A 15,772-nucleotide genomic window follows, 5' to 3' on the forward strand; every position below is an offset into this window, starting at 1 on the left:
CTGGCCACGCCCCCTCCCCTCACGGCCGCCGCGGCCGGACCGGGACCGGGACCGGACCGGAACCGGAGCCGGGACCGGAACCGGGACCGGAACCGGAGCCGGGGCCGGAAGCGGAACCAGAACCGGCCCCGGAGCCGCCGCCGAGCCCCCGGCCCCGGGCCCGCCATGGGGACCGGGCGGGGGGCGCGGGGCGGGCGCTGCCGCCCCCCCGGGCCAGGGGGGCGCGGCTGAGGCGGCGGCGGGGCCGGGGCTGAGGGGGGGTCCCGCCATGGGCTGCAACATGTGCGTGGTGCAGAAACCCGAGGAGCAGCACCGGGTGATGCTGCAGGTACCGGCACGGCGGGGGAATGTGGGGAGGGGGCTGCAGGACCGGGATGGAGAGAATGGGGATAAATGGGGAGGGGGCTGCAGGACCGGGATGGAGAGAATGGGGAGGGGGCTGCAGGACCGGGATGGAGAGAATGGGGAGGGGGCTGCAGGACCGGGATGGAGAGAATGGGGATAAATGGGGAGGGGGCTGCAGGGACCGGGATGGAGAGAATGGGGAGGGGGCTGCAGGGACCGGGATGGAGAGAATGGGGAGGGGGCTGCAGGACCGGGATGTGTGGGGAATGTGGGGAAGGGGCTGCAGGCACCGGGATGTGGGGGGAAATGTGGGGAGGGGGCTGCAGGCACCGGGATGTGCAGAATGGAGGGAAATGGGGAGGGGGCTGTAGGGACCGGGATGGGGATAAATGGGGCTGGGGGCGAGGGGCTGCAGGGACCGGAGCGGAGGTAAATGGGGAGGGGGCTCGGGGGTGAATGAATGGGGAGGGGGCTGCAGGTATCGAGCTGAGGAAGGATAAATGGGGAGGGGGCTCGGGGGTGAATGAATGGGAAGGGAAATGGGTCTGGGGGCGACGGGGGGAATGAATGGGGAGGGAGTCTGGGATAAATAAAATGGGTCTGGGGGCTGCAGGTAGCGGGAGAAGGGAAGTGGGTCTGGGGGCTCGGAGGGGAATGAATGGGAAGAGAATCTGGGAATTGGGGGGGGGGATAAAAGGAAATGGGTCTGGGGGCTCGGGGGCTGCAGGGGCCGGGAATTGGGGGGAGGGGACCAGGTCAGGGGGAGACAATTTGGGGAGGGGGCTTGGCCCGGTAAAGGAGGGTCTGGGGGCTTCGGGGCCGGGTGAAAGGGGGGTGGGACAGGTAAAGGGGGGGGGGCACAATTTGGGGAGGGGGCGTTGGATGGGGGGGTGGGACAGGTGAGGGAGGGTCTGGGGGTGGGGAGGGGTCGCTGTGGGTTTATTTGGGGAGGGGTCGCTGTGGGTTTATTTGGGGAGGGGTCGCTGTGGGTTTATTTGGGTGGGGGTCTCTGGGTTTATTTGGGGAGGGGTCGCTGTCGGTTTATTTGGGTGAGGGTCTCTGGGTTAATTTGAGTGGGGGTCTCTGGGTTTATTTGGGTGGGGGTCTCGGTTAATTTGGGGAGGGGTCGCTGCGGGTTTATTTGGGTGGGGGTCTCTGGGTTAATTTGGATGGGGATCTCTGGGTTAATCTGGGGAGGGGTCGCTGCGGGTTTATTTGGGTGGGGGTCTCTGGGTTAATCTGGGGAGGGGTCGCTGTCGGTTTATTTGGGTGGGGGTCTCTGGGTTAATCTGGGGAGGGGTCGCTGTCGGTTTATTTGGGTGGGGGTCTCTGGGTTAATTTGGATGGGGATCTCTGGGTTAATCTGGGGAGGGGTCGCTGTCGGCTTTATTTGGGTGGGGGTCTCTGGGTTAATTTGGGTGGGGGTCTCTGGGTTAATTTGAGTGGGGGTCTCTGGGTTTATTTGGGTGGGGGTCTCTGGGTTAATTTGGATGGGGGTCTCGGTTAATTTGGGGAGGGGTCGCGCCGGCCCCGCCGTTGCCATGGTAACCACGCCCGCCGCTTCCGGGCGAGCCGCAGACAATGGAGGGGTGGGCGGGGGTCTCGGGGGGTCTCGGGGGGGTTTTGGGGGGTCTCGGGGGGGTCTCGGGGGGTCTCGGGGGGGTTTTGGGGTGGGGGGGATCACGGGCGGGGGTCGCGGCGGGATTTTGGGGAGGGGGGCTGAGTTTGGGGGGGGGTTTGGGGATGGATTTGGGGACAATAGGGACAGCGGTGCGGTGAGGGGGGGATTTGAGGGGGGGTCGTGACTCCCCGCCCCCCCCCCTCCCCCAATTTGGGGGGGGGTCCTGACCCGCGCCCCCCCCAGGTGGGCGGCAGGGAGGGGTCGCGGCGCGGGGGTCCCCGGGGGGGCTCCAAGGAGCCGCTGGTGCTGACGGTGCTGAGGAGGAGCCCCCGGGGCGCGCCCCCCCGCCGCCCCCCGCCTGGGGGGGGCCGGGACCCCCGCCCCCAATTCCGGGGGGGCTCGTGGACAGCGGCACCCAGACCGACATCAGCTTCCAGAGCCGCCGGGGGGGCGCCGAGCCGTGAGTGAGACCCCCCCCCGGTCCACCGGGACCCCCGGGGGGCTGCAGGGACCCCCGGACCCACCCCCGGGTCCACCGGGACCCCCGGGGGGCTGCAGGGACCCCCAGACCCACCCCGGGTCCACCGGGACCCCCAGACCCACCCCCGGGTCCACCGGGACCCCCGGGGGGCTGCAGGGACCCTCAGACCCACCCCGGGTACACGGGGACCCCCGGGGGGCTGCAGGGACCCCCAGACCCACCCTGGATCCACCGGGACCCCCAGACCCACCCCCGGGTCCACCGGGACCCCCGGGGGGCTGCAGGGACCCTCAGACCCACCCCGGGTACACGGGGACCCCCGGGGGGCTGCAGGGACCCCCAGACCCACCCTGGATCCACCGGGACCCCCAGACCCACCCCCGGGTCCACCGGGACCCCCGGGGGGCTGCAGGGACCCCCGGACACACCCTGGATCCATGGGGACCCCCGGGGGGCTCCCGGGACCCCCAGACCCCCCCCCGGGTCCACCGGGACCCCCGGACCCACCCCCAGGTCCACCGGGACCCCCGGGGGGCTGCAGGGACCCTCAGACCCACCCTGGATCCATGGGGACCCCCAGACCCCCCCCCGGGTCCACCGGGACCCCCGGGGGGCTGCAGGGACCCTCAGACCCACCCTGGATCCATGGGGACCCCCAGACCCCCCCCCGGGTCCACCGGGACCCCCGGGGGGCTGCCGGGACCCCCAGACCCACCCCCAGGTCCACTGGGACCCCCAGACCCACCCCGGATCCATGGGGACCCCCAGACCCACCCCAGGTCCCCAGGGACCCCCAGACCCACCCCCAGGTCCACCGGGACCCCCAGACCCACCCTAAATCCATGGGGACCCCCGGACACACCCCGGGTCCACCGGGACCCCCAGACCCCCCCCAGGTCCACCGGGACCCCCAGACCCACCCCAGGTCCACTGGGACCCCCAGACCCACCCCTGGATCCACGGGGACCCCCGGGGGGCTGCAGGGACCCCCAGACCCACCCTGGATCCATGGGGACCCCCAGACCCCCCTCATTTCCCTGGGGACCCCCAAACCCACCCCGGGTCCACCGGGACCCCCGGACACATCCCGGGTCCACCGGGACCCCCAGACCCACCCCCGGGTCCACGGGGACCGCCAGACCCACCCCGGGTCCACCGGGAGCCCCGGGGGGCTGCAGGGACCCCCAGACCCACCCCGGATCCATGGGGACCCCCAGACCCACCCCAGGTCCCCAGGGACCCCCAGACCCACCCCCGGGTCCACAGGGACCCCCGGACCCCCCTCATTTCCCTGGGGACCCCCAAACCCACCCCGGGTCCACCGGGACCCCCGGACACACCCCCTGGGTCCACGGGGACCCCCAGACCCACTCTGGGTCCCTGGGGACCCCCGGACCCCCCCCCGGGTCCACCGGGACCCCGAGACCCCACCCCGGATCCATGGGGACCCCCAGACTCCCCTCATTTCCCTGGGGACCCCCAGACCCAACCCGGATCCATGGGGACCCCCAGACCCCCCTCATTTCCCTGGGGACCCGCAGACACCCCCAGATCCACCGGGACCCCCGGACCCCCCTCAGACCCATTTTGGGGGTGTCACCCCCCGAGAGACCCCCCCCAAAAACCCTCCAGAGACCCTTTTGTGAGGCCCCTCCCTCCTTAACCCCCCCAAGACCCCCCCAAAATCCTCTGGGACCCCTCCCCCATTTCGGGACCCCTCCCCCATTTCGGGACCCCTCCCCTGATTTTTGCCCCCCAGGCCCCCCCAGGATTATTTTGACCCCGCGGATTTGGGGGAGCCCGAGCGCCCCGAGGAGCTGGAATATGAGGTGGGGGTCCCGGGGGGGGGGGTCCGGGGATTTTTGGGGGGTCCTGGATATTTTTTGGGGGGTCTGGGGGGAATTTTAAGGAGTTCGGGACCCCCAGAAATGAAAAAAAAAGAGCAAAAAATGAATTTATTGGGGAGGGGGGCTGGGAAATTGGGGAGGGGTCCTGGGGGTGTCCCCGATCTTTTTTGGGGGGGGGGCTGGATATTTTGGGGGGGTTGTGAGTATTTTGGGGGCCCCTGGGGGGGCTTCAGGGTTTTTTGGGGGTCCCTGGGGTTTCTGGGGGGGTCTCAGGGGTTTTGGGGGTGCCTGGGAGGGTCCCTGTGGATTTTGGGGGGTCCCTGGGGGGTCCCGGTGGATTTCGGGGGTCCCTGGGAGGGGTCTCTGTGGATTTTGGGGGTCCCAGGGATTTTGGGGGTCCCTGGGGAGGTCCCTGTGGATTTCGGGGGTCTGAGGGATTTTGGGGGGTCCCTGGGGGTGTCCCGGTGGATTTCGGGGGTCTCAGGGGTTTTGGGGGTCCCTGGGAGGGGTCCCTGTGGATTTTGGGGGTCCCTGGGGGGGTCCCGGTGGATTTTGGGGGTCTCAGGGATTTTGGGGGGTCCCTGGGGGTGTCCCGGTGGATTTCGGGGGTCTCAGGGATTTTGGGGGTCCCTGGGGGGGGTCTCAGGGAATTTGGGGGTCCCTGGGGGGGTCCCTGTGGATTTCGGGGGTCTCAGGGATTTTGGGGGTCCCTGGGGGGGGTCCCGGTGTGTTTGGGGGGTCTCAGGGATTTTGGGGGTCCCCGGGGTGGTCCCGGTGTGTTTGGGGGGTCTCAGGGGTTTTGGGGGTCCCCGGGGGGGTCTCAGGGATTTCGGGGGTCCCTTGGGGGTCCCTGGGGGGTGTCCCGGTGTGTTTGGGGGTCTCAGGGGTTTTAGGGGTCCCTGGGAGGGTCCCTGTGGATTTTGGGGGTCTCAGGGAATTTGGGGGTCCCTGGGAGGGGTCTCTGTGGATTTTGGGGGTCTCAAAGGTTTTGGGGATCCCTGGGGGGGGTCTCAGGGGTTTTGGGGGTCCCTGGGGTGTCCCCGGGGGGGGTCCCGGTGTGTTTGGGGGGTCTCAGGGGTTTTGGGGGTCCCTGGGGGGGGTCTCAGGGATTTTGGGGGTCCCCGGGGGCGGTCCCGGTGTGTTTGGGGGGTCTCAGGGATTTTGGGGGGCCCTGGGGGGGTCCCGGTGTGTTTGGGGGTCTCAGGGATTTTGGGGGTCCCTGGAGGGGGTCTCTGTGGATTTTGGGGGTCTGAGGGATTTTGGGGGTCCCTGGGGGGGGGGTCTCAGGGGTTTTGGGGGTCCCGGTGTGTTTGGGGGGTCTCAGGGATTTTGGGGGTCCCTGGGGGGGGTCTCAGTGATTTTGGGGTGTCCCTGGGGGGGGGTCCCGGTGTGTTTGGGGGGTCTCAGGGATTTTGGGGGTCCCTGGGGGGGTCCCTGTGGATTTGGGGGGTCTCAGGGATTTTGGGTGTCCCTGGGGGGGGTCCCGGTGTGTTTGGGGGGTCTCAGGGATTTTGGGGGTCCCTGGGGGGGGGTCCCGGTGTGTTTGGGGGGTCTCAGGGATTTTGGGGTGCGCAGGAGGTGCAGCTGTACAAGACGAGCCACCAGCTCGGCATCACCGTCTGCTACCGCACGGACGGCGAGGAGGACCCCGGCATCTACGTGGGGGAGGTCAGGGGGACCCCCAAAACCGGCCAGGGGGGTCCCCAAAAAATCCGCAAATAGCCCAAAAACCCTGCAAAAAATTCCACCGAAAATCGGAAAAAAAATCCCCAAAAATAAAAAAAAATCCTGCAAAAAATTCCACCGAAAATCGGAAAAAATCCTGAAAAAAATACCGCCGAAAATAAAAAAAAAATCCCCAAAAATCCGAAAAAAATCCTGCAAAAAATTCCACCGAAAATCAAAAAAATCCCCAAAAATCCGAAAAAAATCCTGCAAAAAATTCCACCGAAAATCGGAAAAAATCCTGCAAATAATTGCACCAACAATCGGAAAAAAATCCCAAAAAATCCAAAAAAATCCTGCAAAAAATTCCCTCAAAAATCCTAAAAAATCCCCAAAATATCCTAAAAAATCCTGTAAAAAAATTCCCTCAAAAATTTGTAAAAAGTCCCCAAAAATCCTAAAAAAATCCTGGAAAAAAATTCCACCAAAAATCGGAAAAAAATCCTGCAAAAAAATACCACCAAAAATCAAAAAAAATCCCCAAAAATCTGAAAAAATCCTGAAAAAATTCCACCGAAAATCGGAAAAAAATCCCAAAAAATCAAAAAAAATCCTGCAAAAAATTCACTCGAAAATCCTAAAAATCCCCAAAAAATCCTGTAAAAAATTCCCTCAAAAATTTGGAAAAAGTCCCCAAAAATCCTAAAAAAATCCTGGAAAAAAATTCCACCGAAAATCGGAAAAAATCCTGAAAAAAATTCCACCGAAAATCGGAAAAAAATCCCCAAAATCCAAAAAAATCCTGAAAAATCCTTTAAAAAAAAACCCCAAAATTTTTAAACAACTTTAAAAATCCCCAAAATCCGCCCCCCACCCAAATAAAAAATCTAAAAATCCCCAAAAAAATCCCGAAACCACCCCAAAAATCCCAAATTCTGGGGATTTTGAGCCTTTTTTGGGAGCACTGGGGGGGTCCTGTGCTGGGGGGGACCCCCCCAGTGTTGGGGACCCCTCCCCAAAATTTTGGGGATCCCCAAATTTGGGATTTTTGGCCCCTCCAGGTGAACCCCAACAGCATCGCCGCCAAGGACGGGCGGATCCGCGAGGGAGACCGGATCGTGCAGGTGGGACGGGGGAATTTGGGAAAATTTGGGGAAATTTGGGATTTTTGGGGGGATTTTGGGAATCTGGAGGGAACTTGGAGCGTTTTGGGGGGATTTTGGGGCGGTTTGGGGGAAAATTTGGGATTTTTGGGGGGATTTGGGGGGATTTTGGCAGGAAATTTGGGAGATTTGGGGGATTTTGGGGGGATTTGGGGGGTTTTGGGGAAATTTGGGATTTTTGGGGGGATTTTGGGGGAATTTGGGGGGATTTTGGCAGGAAATTTGGGAGATTTGGGGGGATTTTGGGGGGATTTGGGGGATTTTGGGGAAATTTGGGATTTTTGGGGGGATTTTGGGGGGATTTTGGCAGGAAATTTGGGAGATTTGGAGGATTTTGGGGGAATTTTGGGATTTTGGGATTTTTTGGGGGGGATTTTGGGAATCTGGGGGGAAATAGGAGCATTTTGGGGGGATTTTAGGGCGGTTTGGGGGAAAATTTGGGGATTTGCAGGGGATTTTGGGGAGATTTGGGGGAATTTTTGGGACAGTTTGGGGGGAATTTGGGGGGAATTTTGAGGATTTTGGGGCAATTTGAGGTGGGTTTGGGGCATTTTGGGGGAAATTTGGGAGATGTGGGGTGGATTTGGGAGGATTTCGGGGGGAATTTGGGAGATTTGGGAAATTTGGGGTGGATTTGGGGTATTTTGGGGGGAAATTGGGGGGAATTTGGGACATTTTGGGGGAATTTTAGGGGCGGTTTGAGGGGAAATTTGGAGGTTTTGGGGGGGATTTGGGGGATTTTGAGGCAATCTGGGGGAAACTGGGGGATTTTGGGAGAATTTGGGGGGGCACTTTGGAGGAAAATTGGGGAGAATTTGGGGGATATTTGGGGGATTTTGGGCAATTCGAGCCCCCCACCCCAAAAACCCCCCTCAGGACCCCCCTAAATCCCCTAAAAATTCCCCAAAAACCCCCTGAAACCCCCCAAAAAACCCCTGAAACCCCCCAAAAACCGCCTTTTCCTCACCGCCTTTATTTTTTTATTTTGGGGGGGGGTCTCTGGGGGTCTCCCCCAACCCCCCCAAATTTTGGGGACCCCTCCCCAAATTCCAGATCAACGGGGTGGAGATCCAGGACCGGGAGGAGGCCGTGGCCTTCCTGACCCGCGAGCAGCAGACCAACATCTCCCTGCTGCTGGCCCGGCCCGAGAGCCAGGTGGGATTTTGGGGGGCCCCAAATTCGGGGAGGGGGTCCCGAGGGGTTTTGGGGGGGTCCCGAGGGTTTTTGGGAGGGTCCCGAGGGTTTTTGGGGGGGTCCCGAGGGAATTTTGGGGGGTTTGGGGGGGATTTGGGAGCAGCAAAGGTGAAGGAAAAGGAGGCAGCGATGGCTGAGTTGGGGAATTTGGGGAGGGGGAGTTTGAGGGAGGGGTCCTGGGGGGGGCCCCAAATTCTGGGGGGGGTCCCGAGGGTTTTTGGGGGGGTCCCGAGGGGTTTTGGGGGGGTCCTGAGGGGTTTTGGGGGTGTCCTGAGGGAATTTTGGGGGGTTCTGGGGGGGATTTGGGAGCAGCAAAGATGTGAATAATGGAGGCAGAAGTGATTTAGTGGGGAGGGAGGGGAATTTTGGGGGGCTGGGAAATTGGGGAGGGGGTCCTGGGGGGGACCCCAAATTCTGGGGGGCGTCCCGAGGATTTTTGGGGGGATTCAGAGGGAATTTGGGGGGGCTTGGGGGGGGATTTGGGGGAGTTTGGGAGCAGCAAAGATGAAGGAAAAGGAGGCAGCGATGACTGAGTTGGGGAATTTGAGGAGGGGGAGTTTGAGGGAGGGGTCCTGGGGGGGACCCCAAATTTTGGGGGGGGGTCCTGAGGACTTTTGGGGGCATCCCGAGGGTTTTTTGGGGGGGTCCCGAGGGTTTTTGGGGGGTTTTGGGGAGTTTGGGAGCAGCAAAGATGAGAATAATGGAGGCAGAAGTGATTTAGTGGGGAGGGAGGGGAATTTTGGGGGGCTGGGAAATTGGGGAGGGGGTCCTGGGGAGGACCCCAAATTCTGGGGGGTGGTCCTGAGGATTTTTGGGGGGATTCAGAGGGAATTTGGGGGGGTTTGGGAGGGATTTTGGGGAGTTTGGGAGCAGCAAAGATGAAGGAAAAGGAGGCAGCGATGACTGAGTTGGGGAATTTGGGGAGGGGGATTTTGAGGGAGGGGTCCTGGGGGGGGACCCCAAATTTTGGGGGGTGGTCCTGAGGACTTTTGGGGGCATCCCGAGGGTTTTTGGGGGGGTCCCGAGGGAATTTTTTGGGGGGTTTTGGGGGGATTTGGGAGCAGCAAAGATGAGAATAATGGAGGCAGAAGTGATTTAGTGGGGAGGGAGGGGAATTTGGGGGGCTGGGAAATTGGGGAGGGGGTCCTGGGGGGGACCCCAAATTCTGGGGGGGGTCCCGAGGGGTTTTGGGGGGGTCCCGAGGGAATTTTGGGGGGTTTGGGGGGATTTGGGAGCAGCAAAGGTGAAGGAAAAGGAGGCAGCGATGACTGAGTTGGGGAATTTGGGGAGGGGGAGTTTGAGGGAGGGGTCCTGGGGGGGGACCCCAAATTCTGGGGGGTGGTCCTGAGGATTTTTGGGGGGATTCAGAGGGAATTTGGGGGGGTTTGGGGGGATTTTGGGGAGTTTGGGAGCAGCAAAGATGAAGGAAAAGGAGGCAGCGATGACCGAGTTGGGGAATTTGGGGAGGGGGAGTTTGAGGGAGGGGTCCTGGGGGGGACTCCAAATTTTGGGGGGTGGTCCTGAGGACTTTTGGGGGCATCCCGAGGGTTTTTGGGGGGGTCCCGAGGGAATTTTGGGGGGGTCCCGAGGAAATTTTGGGGGTTTTGGGGGGGATTTGGGAGCAGCAAAGGTGAAGGAAAAGGAGGCAGCGATGACTGAGTTGGGGAATTTGGGGAGGGGGAGTTTGAGGGAGGGGTCCTGGGGGGGACCCCAAATTCTGGGGGGGGTCCCGAGGGTTTTTGGGGGGGTCCCGAGGGTTTTTGGGGGGGTCCCGAGGAAATTTTGGGGGATTTGGGGGAGTTTGGGAGCAGCAAAGGTGAAGGAAAAGGAGGCAGCGATGACCGAGTTGGGGAATTTGGGGAGGGGGAGTTTGAGGGAGGGGTCCTGGGGGGGACCCCAAATTTTGGGGGGTGGTCCTGAGGACTTTTGGGGGCATCCCGAGGGTTTTTGGGGGGGTCCCGAGGGTTTTTGGGGGGTTTTGGGGGGATTTGGGAGCAGCAAAGATGAGAATAATGGAGGCAGAAGTGATTTAGTGGGGAGGGAGGGGAATTTGGGGGGCTGGGAAATTGGGGAGGGGGTCCTGGGGGGGACCCCAAATTCTGGGGGGGGTCCCGAGGGTTTTTGGGGGGATTCAGAGGGAATTTGGGGGGGATTTTGGGGAGTTTGGGAGCAGCAAAGATGAAAGAAATTGAGGTAAAAGTGATTCAGATGAGGAATTTGGGGAGGGGGATTTTGAGGGGGGGGGGGCGGGAATTTGGGGAGGGGTCCCGGGGGATTTTGGGGGGGGTCCCGAGGATTTTTTGGGGGGGGAGGTCTGGAGGGAATTTGGGGTAATTTTAAGGATTTTGGGAGCAGCAAAGACGAAGGAAAAGGAGGGAAATGTGATTTATTGGGGAGGGGGGGCGGGAATTTGGGGAGGGGGATTTTGAGGGGGGAGCGGGAATTTGGGGAGGGGTCCCGGGGGATTTTGGGGGGGGTCCCGGGGTGATTTCGGGGGTCCCTGACGCCCCCCCAGCGGTGGAAGGACAGCGACCGCGAGGATTTCCTGGACGAGTTCGGCTCCGATGAGGAACCGGAGCTCCGGGGGGCCTGGAGCCCCCCCGGGCAGGTGGGAAATGGGGAAAAACGGGGAAAAATGGGGAAAATTGGGGGAAAAATGGGGAAAAATGGGAAAATTGGGGGAAAAATGGGGAAAAAAATGGGAAAAAATGGGGGGAAAATGGGGGGGAAAAATGGGGGGAAAATGGGGAAAATGGGGAAAATTGGGGGGAAATGGGGAAAATGGGAAAAATTGGGGGAAAAAATGGGGAAAAAATGGGAAAAAATGGGGGGAAAATGGGGGGAAATGGGAAAAATGTGGGGAAAAAATGGGAAAAAAATGGGAAAAAATGGGGGGAAAATGGGGAAAATGGGGGGGAAAAATGGGGAAAATTGGGGGGGAAATGGGGAAAAAATGGGGAAAATTGGGGGGAAATGGGGAAAATGGGGAAAAATGGGGGAAAATGGGGGGAAAATTGGGGGGAAAAATGGGGGGAAAATTGGGGGAAATGGGGAAAATGGGGAAAATTGGGGGAAAAATTGGGGGAAAATGGGGGGGGAATTGGAAAAATGGGGAAAATTGGGGGAAAATTGGAAAAATGGGGGGAAAATGGGGGAAATGGGGGAAAAATGGGGAAAATGAGGAGAAAAAAATGGGGAAAACGGGAAAAATTGGGGGAAATGGGGGGAAAAATGGGAGAAATGGGGGGGAAATGGGGAAAATGGGAAAAATGTGGGGGGAAAATGGGGAAAAAATGGGGAAAATTAGGGGAAAATGGGAAAAATGGGGGGAAATGGGAAAAAATGGGAAAAATTGGGGGAAAATGGGAGAAATTGGGGGAAAATGGGAAAAATTGGGGGAAATGGGGAAAACGGGGAAAAAATGGGGAAAATTGGGGGAAATGGGAAAAATGGGGAAAAATGGGAAAAACCGGGAGAAAAACTGGAAAAATGGGAAAAACTGGGGGGAAAATGGGGGAAATGGGAAAAATGGGGAAAAAAGTGGGGAAAATGGGAAAAATGGGGGAAAATTGGGGAAGATGGGAAAAATTGAGAAAATGGGAAAAAAATGAGGGGAAAACGAGGGAAATGGGAAAAATGGGGTGGAAATGGGAGAATGGGGAGAAAATGGGAGAAGTGGGGAAAAAATGGGGAAAAATGGGAATTAGGGGGAAAATAATGGGGAAATCGGGGGAAAATGGGGGGAAAATGGGAACTGGGAAGGGAGAAAAATGGGGATGGGAGTTAGAAAATGGGAAAAATAGGAACTGGGAATGGGGGAAGGGGGGAAATGGGAAGGGGGGGTAAAAATGGGGGGGAAAATGGGAATTGGGGTGGGGAAAAACGGGAATTGGGTGGGAAAAAATGGAATTGGGAGGGGGGAAAATAGGGGAAAATGGGAATTGGGGGCGTTTAAATGGGTCTGGGGGATGCCGGGGCAGAGGGGAAGGGGGTGGGAGTTTGGGGGTACAAAGGGGGTACGGGGGGGTACAAGGGAGTACAAAGGGGGTACAAGGGGGTACAAGGGGGGTAAAAGGGGGTAAAAGGGGGTACAAAGGGGGTACAAAGGGGGTACGGGGGGGTACAAAGGGGGTACGGGGGGGGTACAAGGGGGGTACAAAGAGGGTACAAGGGGGTACAAAGGGGGGTACAAGGGGGGTACAGGGGGGGTACAAAGGGGGTACGGGGGGGGTACAAGGGGGATACAAAGAGGGTACAAGGGGGTACAAAGGGGGGTACAAAGGGGGTACGGGGGGGTACAGGGGGGTACAAAGGGGGGGTACAAGGGGGTACGGGGGGGTACAAAGGGGGGTACAAAGGGGGTACGGGGGATCGGGGGCCCGGGGGTCCCTCCCGACGCCCCCTCCCCACCCCGCAGCCCCCCAGCCCCGCCACGCCCGGCGGCGGCCGCGGCGCCGAGCCCGACAGCGGCGTGGGGCGCACGGACGAGTCCACGCGCAACGAGGAGAGCTCGGAGCACGATCTGCTGGCCGAGGAGGCCGGCGAGGGGCCCCCCCCGCCGCCGCGGCCTCCCCCGCCCCGCCGCGAGCCCCAAAATCCCCAAAATTCACCCCAAAACTCGGCACGGCTCCACGCAAAGCCCGGCGGTGGAGCGGCGGCCGCGCGGAACGGCTCCGGCTGCGGGTCGGCGGGAAGAGCCGGAGGTGGAGCGGGCGGGCGGCGCGGAGCGGGGCTGGAGCCGGGCTTTGGAGCGGGATTAGGAGCGGGATTAGGAGCGGGATTCGGGCCGGGATTCGGGCCGGGATTCGGGGCAGGGTCCGGCTCGGGCTCGCCGCCGCTGAGCCCCGCGGAGCTGCGGCGGTTCCGGGCGCTGCGCGGGCGCGGGGCGGGCGGCGCGGGCCGGGCGGAGCTGGCGCGGCTGGAGGAGGAGCTGCGGCACCTGGAGTTCAAGTGCCGGCACCTCCTGCGGGCCCAGCAGCTGGAGCGGCTCCGCGAGCGGGGCCGCCGAGCCTGGCGGGACCCCCGGCCGGGGGTCGAGGGGCCCTTGGCGGATATCGCCGAAGCTCCGGAGCGCGACAGCAGCAGCGCCTACAACACCGGCGAGAGCTCCCGCAGCTCGCCGCTGCTGCTGCGCGCCGGCCTCGCCGCCGCCCCCGCCGCTCCCGCCGCCTCCAAAGCGCCCCGGGGCAAGCGGCCCGGCCGGGACCGGCTGCTCAAAGCTCGGGCCATCAAAATTTTGGAGGAGCGCGGCGGTTCTACCGACGACGACGCTCGGAGCGAGCTGAAAACCGGGCGGTACTGGAGCCGCGAGCAGCGCAAGCAGCACCTGGCCCGGGCTCGGGAGCAGCGGCGCCGCCGGGAGCTGCTGCTCCAGGGGCGGCCCGAGCCGCCGGCGGGGCCCGGGGGCGGCGCGGAGACCCCCCAGCTTCCCCCCCAGCACGGGCAGGGGTCGCGGCGGGGGCTGCGCAAGAGGAGCCGGCGCATCCTGGACAATTGGGTGACGATCCAGGAGATGATGCTGGCGCAGCACGGGGGGCGCCTGGAGCACCCGCTGCTCTCGGTCACCACCGTGTGATCCCCCGGGGGGAGTTTGGGGAGGAAAAAACTTCCTCGAATCCCCCAAAATTCCTCCTCGAATCCCCCGAAAATTCCTCCTCGAATCCCCCGAAATTCCTCCTCAAATCCGCCAGAATTCAACTTTAAATTCCCCGGAATTTCTCGTTCTCGCATCAAGGAGAGACCCAACCCCGCCTTGCCCAGCGCTGTCCCCTCCGGGGGTCTCTGTCCCCCCTCTGGGGGTCTTTGTGTCCCTTTTGGGGGGTCTCTGTCCCTTTTGGGGGTCTCTGTCCCCCCCGAGGGTCCCCTCTAAGGGGTCTCTGTGTCCCTTTTGGGGGTCTCCGTCCCCTCTCGGGGGTCTCTCTGTCCCTTTTGGGGGTCTGTGTCCCTTTTGGGGGGGTCTCTCTGTCCCTTTTCGGGGGTCTGTGTCCCTTTTGGGGGTCTCCATCCCCTCTCGAGGGTCTCTCTGTCCCTTTTGGGGGTCTCTGTCCCTTTTGGGGGGGGTCTCCATCCCCTCTCGAGGGTATCTGTCCCCTCTCGGGGGTCTCTGTGTCCCTTTTGGGGGGGGTCTCCATCCCCTCTCGAGGGTATCTGTCCCCTCTCGGGGGTCTCTGTGTCCCTTTTGGGGGGGGTCTCCATCCCCTCTCGAGGGTCTCTGTCCCTTTTGGGGGTCTCTGTCCCTTTTGGGGGGGGTCTCCATCCCCTCTCGAGGGTCTCTGTCCCCTCCGGGGGTGTCTCTGTGTCCCCCCCTATCCCCAACCCCTCGCGCCCCCCCCCCCCCCCAAGCACAAAATGAGGGGTGGGGGTCGCCCCTCGCCCCCCCTTTTCCCCTCCCCCATTGTCGTGTCTGTGGCCGTGCTTAGTTTTGGGGCTGATTTAGGATTTTTTCAGGGTTTTTTTACACTTTTTGTCACCTCCTCCCCAGGGCTGGGAGGGTCCCAGGAGGCCAAACCAGCCCTGGACCCCCTCCCCAAAAAAAAAAAACAAACCCCAAAAATTCTGGGGTGCTCCCCTCCCCTCCCCCACCTCTGTCCGTGTCTGTGGGGGGGAGGGGCCGCGTTTGGGAATGAAGGAAAAACACAAAAACCTCGTTTTTACTCATTTCACCCTTTTTGTGCAGCCTCTTTTTTGGGGGGGAGGTGGAAAATCTGGGGGATTGCCCAAAAAAAGCTGGGGAGGGGGGGCAGAAATTGGGAATTCCCAAAAAAAATCCCAAAAAAAAGAAATTTGGGGAGCCCCGAGCTGACCTCACCTTCCTGGGACTCCCCAAAACCCGGCGGAGGCAAAATTTGGGGATCCCAAAAAATAACCAGGATTTGGGGGATCCCTGATCTGTCCCCGATTTTATGGACCTGAGCAGGTTAAAAATTGGGAAAAATGGGATTTGGGGGGGTAAAGGATAAGGAAAAAATGGGAAATGGGGGTAAAAATAGGGAAAAATGGGAATTTGGGGGTAAAAAATGGGAATTTGGGACAGGGAAAGGGAGAAAAATGAGGTTGTGGGTAAAAAACGGGGAATATGGGAATTGGGGGGGAAAAGAATGGGGAAAATGGGAAATGAAGAAAAAATGGGGGGAAATTGGGAATTGGGGGGAAAAATGAGGAAAAAATGGGAATTGGGGTAAAAAATGGGGAAAAGCGGGAATTGGGGTAAAAAACGGTGAAAATTGGGAATTGGAATCTGGGGTGTGGAAAGGGAAAAAAATGAGGATGTGGGTAAAAAAACTGGCAATTTGGGGGTAAAAATATGGGAATTGGGTGGGGAAAAACAAATAAATTTTGGGGATCCCTCCCAAAAAAAGCCACAGGACCAAACCGACCCCTCCCCAACTTTCTGAGACCCCCCCCAAAACCCAACCAGGACCAAATCCGGTGACCCCAAATCCCCCCCAAAACCCAA

The 15,772-nt window shown here is 60.7% G+C and overlaps 1 protein-coding gene across 1 annotated transcript; it reads left to right on the forward strand.

The window, feature by feature from the left end:
• Positions 1-268: 268 nt before the first annotated feature.
• Positions 269-14,071, forward strand: PDZD4 (PDZ domain containing 4). Its single transcript, XM_077789651.1, has 8 exons — positions 269-328; positions 2,221-2,426; positions 4,207-4,276; positions 5,870-5,962; positions 7,021-7,083; positions 8,176-8,277; positions 10,832-10,924; positions 12,956-14,071. Exons 1-8 carry the CDS (start codon positions 269-271, stop codon positions 13,889-13,891), a joined length of 1,623 nt encoding a protein of 540 aa, XP_077645777.1. The 3' UTR covers positions 13,892-14,071.
• Positions 14,072-15,772: the final 1,701 nt, after the last annotated feature.

Source organism: Lonchura striata, chromosome 36 (assembly GCF_046129695.1).
Source record: "Lonchura striata isolate bLonStr1 chromosome 36, bLonStr1.mat, whole genome shotgun sequence".
In the NCBI taxonomy this organism is placed as follows: domain Eukaryota; kingdom Metazoa; phylum Chordata; class Aves; order Passeriformes; family Estrildidae; genus Lonchura; species Lonchura striata.

What these genes read in the sequence shown, in the direction of transcription:
- PDZD4 (XM_077789651.1), top strand. Translation starts at nt 269, where the DNA reads ATGGGCTGCAACATGTGCGTGGTGCAGAAACCCGAGGAGCAGCACCGG. An exon ending in CGCCGGGGGGGCGCCGAGCC is followed by an intron (nt 2,427 to 4,206) that starts GTGAGTGAGACC and finishes TTTGCCCCCCAG; the next exon opens with GCCCCCCCAGGATTATTTTG. An exon ending in CCGGCATCTACGTGGGGGAG is followed by an intron (nt 5,963 to 7,020) that starts GTCAGGGGGACC and finishes TGGCCCCTCCAG; the next exon opens with GTGAACCCCAACAGCATCGC.